The following is a 4,742-nucleotide window of genomic DNA, read 5'->3' on the forward strand; positions in this document are numbered from 1 at the left end:
GTACTAAAAGTTTATATTGAGGGAGAATAAACTAGTTTAATCAAGAAAGGACTTGTATCGCTAAAGTTCCTCGGAAGGAATTTATACCGAAAATTAACAAACAAGCAGATACTTAACCGTACCGTTACTAACTCGTTTTATTAAAGAGTGACTAATTCATTTTCTAAACGAAGCGTGACTAATTCATTTTGTTAAAGAATGACGAATCCAAGACGAATAGCCAGGGTTACTACAGACCAAAGGGACTTAAAATTCTCAATGTTCTATATATATACTTTATTTTAGAACACTATATTTCTTTTTCCATCAATTTTCCAAGAAATGTGTCCACGAAACGTATTTTTCTTGGCTGGAAAATCCTTAGTTGTTTAATTACTACCTGAATATTGATCTCTTAATTTTGCTCCTTTCTTTTTATTAATTTGAAGTTGGAACTCTTATGCAATTTCATAAATCTAGTTCGTCTTATTGGTAATTCATTTTGAAAAAACTTGATATAGAGAATTTGTCCCTTCATTTATACATACTTTTTTCCTTGTATTTCAAACATTGGAATTTGGATAGGCTTTACATTATCTCATGTCGATAGTTTTATCTTTAATTCCTGTTTTGTTTTGTTTAGATTGTAAGTGGTAGGCTCTAATCTAAAATATATTTATCCTGTTTAGGGGCTAATCAGACAAAATACTGTAAAATCATCTAAATAAAATTAAAACATTAAACAAAAGTCTGAGATATTTTGTGACAGAACATCTACATTTTCTATATGTTAAATAAGATTTTGTTATTAAACAGTTTGGTGCTTTCTTTTGATTTATGTTGTTGTTTTTTATGTCGATCACAAATTGTAATATTTTTTCTTCCAGCTACTATTTAAGAAAGTCTCACAGCAGCAAAAGGTGGCTCATGTTCTTAGAAGGTAAGATATCAGTAAAATTATTATAACTTTTTTCTGTTTACAGTGTCGAAATTATATAGGTTCGCTTATTCTTTTTACTGAATATTTTATAAATCTATATCAGGTGTCTGGTATTGTTTTATTGATAATTATACAATTCAGTATCATATCGGTGGTATAGTTTTGCTTATAGTTATATAATTCACTATCATGAAGATGAGAGTGAGTTATATAATTATAAACAAAGCGATACCAATGACACGATACTGAATTATATAATTATCAGCAAAACGATTTAAGCGACATGATACAGAATTATATAATTATAAGCAAAACGATACCATCTACATGATACATAATTATATAATTATCATCAAAAGGATACAATCGACATGAGATTGAATTATATAATTATCAGGAAAACGATATCATCGACAGGACAGGGAATAATATAATCATAAGATAAACGATACCAGCGACATGATACAGAATTATATAATTATCAGCAAAACGATACCCTCGACATAGTAATGAATTATATAATTATAAGAAAACGATGATTATATAATTCAATATGATGTCGATGGTATGGTTACCTTATAGTTATATAATTCTGTATCATGTCGCTGGTATCGTTTATCTTATGATTATATTATTCCCTGTCCTGTCGATGTTATCGTTTTACTTATAATTATATAATTCTATATTATGTAGCTCATATTGTTTTGCTTAGAATTATATAATTCACTGTCATGTTGATGTTATGATTTTGCTAATAATTATAGAAATCAATATCATGTCGGTGTTATCGTTTTGCTTATAATTATATAATTCTGTATCATGTCGCTTAAATCGTTTTGCTGATAATTATATAATTCAGTATCGTGTCATTGGTATCGCTTTGCTGATAATTATATATTTTTTTATCAGGTGGCTGGTATTGTTTTTTGATAATTATATAATTCTGTTTCTGATGGCTGTTATTGTTTTCCTGATAATTATATAATTCTGTTTCAGGTGGTTAGTATCGTTTTGCTGATAATTATAGAATTCTGTTTCTGGTGGCTGTTATTGTTTTCCTGATAATTATATAATTCTGTTTCAGGTGGCTGTTATTGTTTTCCTGATAATTATATAATTCTGTTTCAGGTGGCTGGTATTGTTTTCCTGATAATTATATAATTGTGTATTACGTAGCTAGTATTGCTTTCCTCATAATTATATAATTCTGTTTCAGGTGGCTGTTATCGTTTTTCTGATAATTATATAATTGTGTATTACGTAGCTGGTATTGCTTTCCTCATAATTATATAATTCTGTTTCAAATGGCTGGTATTGTTTTTCTGATAATTATATAATTGTGTATTACGTAGCTGGTATTGCTTTCCTCATAATTATATAATTCTGTTTCAGGTGGCTGGTATTCGTTTTCTGATAATTATATAATTGTGTATTACGTAGCTAGTATTGCTTTCCTTATAATTATATAATTCTGTTTCAGGTGGCTGGTATTGTTTTCCTGATAATTATATAATTCTGTTTCAGGTGGCTGGTATTGTTTTCCTGATAATTATATAATTCTGTTTCAGGTGGCTGGTATTGTTTTCCTGATAATTATATAATTCTGTTTCAGGTGGCTGGTATTGTTTTCCTGATAATTATATAATTCTGTTTCAGGTGGCTGGTATTGTTTTGATCAAAGAAGCTGTCTCAGCAGATATCTGAATATGCGTAGTTTAATGTCTTCAGAGAAATGGCCTGAAACACGACGAGGTAGGTACTCATAACGAGATATCCTTAGAGTATGTTATTATATAAATTACGTTATACAATAAAGATACGTTAATGTATTGGAAAATATGTATATTTTTCAACTAGACTCCAATAACCTGAGTAATTTGATGTGATGAGAAATCTATGACTTAATTCTATAATTTAATGAATATAGAAAGAAACGTGACAAACACCACGTGTGTAATATTCCCTCCCAAATAATACCAGGTTTTACAGAATATTTACAGCTTTTGAATATTTTACAGAAACCTAAATGATCACATAATTTTTGTATATAATTTAGTTTGTAATTATTTTACAACTTTATAAAACATTTTTAAATCGCTTGTATTTTTATAACTGTTCCCCCTTTCATTTAAAGAAACGTTTTTTACTGGACGCAAATTCTGGACACAAATCACAGAAAAGAGTCCGGCACGTTTTGATTAATACTTTAAAAACGTTTTATGTGTTCTATCTCGGAAGCATCAACAGACACTCTCCTATGTTACGATGAAAGTCATAACAAGACTTCCTGTCATGTTCAGTTTTTCCATAAGTTTGGTATATTTAATTCCATATTTTAACTTGACATACTGTTGACTCTTAATCAGTGTACCAAGCATGATGATGTCTACTTAGCATGAATATGAATTGAGGTGAAAATGTATCCTGCACTCATGTTACCAGTATTGAAATTCATGTTGCGATGGTTTTCACAGAAGGAAGGTTATATCACCAGAGAGATTGCTTAAATTAAATAAATGTTAGTTGTACAAAGAAATTCGTGATATGTGACGACTAAAAACAAAATAGTAAAGTGAATGATTTATTTATTTATTGTAGTTTAGTTAAAGATAACTAATGCAAAATTATACTTATAATACTCGTGGAGAAATACTTGTAGACTAGCTAAGCTTTCAAGATTCGTGCTGGAAGAATGTGACGGTATAGCCAATAGATTGTAGTACCGGTTGTTTCGATAAGATAAATCAAACTGGTGGTGAATTCTATAATTATAATTTTACATTCGTTTTAGCTTATGTCTATTGCTGCTACAATACAGAATACTTAACAGATGATAGACAGGGTTTTCAAATAAGATTGTTCTTCAAAAAATACAATAACAACAAAAAAGCTTTAATGAAATACATAATAAACCAGTGTTTCTCAGCCGGATTTGCCCTTTTGTCGTCGCGACCCCCATTATCTCTACAAGTTCATAACAAAGGTGATATGTACACATCTCAGACACCTCGAGGACTAAAAAAAAATGCTGACTTAGCACAAATAGCTCGGAAACCTGCTCGCGACCCTCTTGTGAGTAACGACCCACCGTTTGAGAAACACTGTAATAAGCACTGAAATGTAACAACACAGTAAGCTGGACAATTGTTGTTCATCATTACTCCTTGTTATTCTGTTGTAAGTAAATAACTTGGAGTTTCTGGCTAACTCTGAAGAAAATCTTCAACACCTGATAGACAGAGTAGCGAAAGGGCAGTCTGTCTTCTTAAAACTAAACAGAACAAAGTCCTACTACAGTTAGAAAACAACTTATCCCGCCCACAATCATGGTTGGCTTAGAACTTCTGGCTAACTCTGAATAAAACCTCCAAAAATGATAAACAGAGTAACGGAGCTCATTCTTTTTCCTGAACACTAAAACAGTACAAGTTCGTAGTACAGTTGTAAAACAGCTTATCTCGGCTACAATCATAATAAATTATAGCAGGTAAAGACTGAGAATCATCAGACTACAGCCGTCTGTGTAGGGAACATTTTATAGCAGGTAAAGACTGGGAACCATCAGAATACAGCTGTTTGTGTAGAGAACATTTTATAGCATGTAAAGACTAGGAACCATCAGACTACAGCCGTCTTTGTAGGGAATATTATATAGCAGGTAAAGACTGAGAATCATCAGACAACAGCCGTCTGTGTAGGGAACATTTTATAGCAGGTAAAGACTGGGAACCATCAGACTACAGCCGTGGTGTAGAGAACATTTTATAGCAGGTAAAGACTGAGAATCATCAGACTACAGCCGTGGTGTAGGGGACATTATATA

The 4,742-nt window shown here is 31.1% G+C and overlaps 1 protein-coding gene across 1 annotated transcript in view; it reads left to right on the forward strand.

The window, feature by feature from the left end:
- The window catches only part of LOC106463762 (palmitoleoyl-protein carboxylesterase NOTUM-like), an 87,957-nt gene that overhangs the window by 72,495 nt on the left and 10,720 nt on the right, over window positions 1-4,742 (forward strand). Inside the window, exons 3-4 of the mRNA XM_022391350.1 lie at window positions 867-919; window positions 2,576-2,671. Of these exons, the coding sequence (XP_022247058.1) occupies window positions 867-919; window positions 2,576-2,671 (149 nt within the window). The remainder of the gene's footprint in view (window positions 1-866; window positions 920-2,575; window positions 2,672-4,742) is intronic.

This window comes from Limulus polyphemus, unplaced genomic scaffold, assembly GCF_000517525.1.
Source record: "Limulus polyphemus unplaced genomic scaffold, Limulus_polyphemus-2.1.2 Scaffold1476, whole genome shotgun sequence".
In the NCBI taxonomy this organism is placed as follows: domain Eukaryota; kingdom Metazoa; phylum Arthropoda; class Merostomata; order Xiphosura; family Limulidae; genus Limulus; species Limulus polyphemus.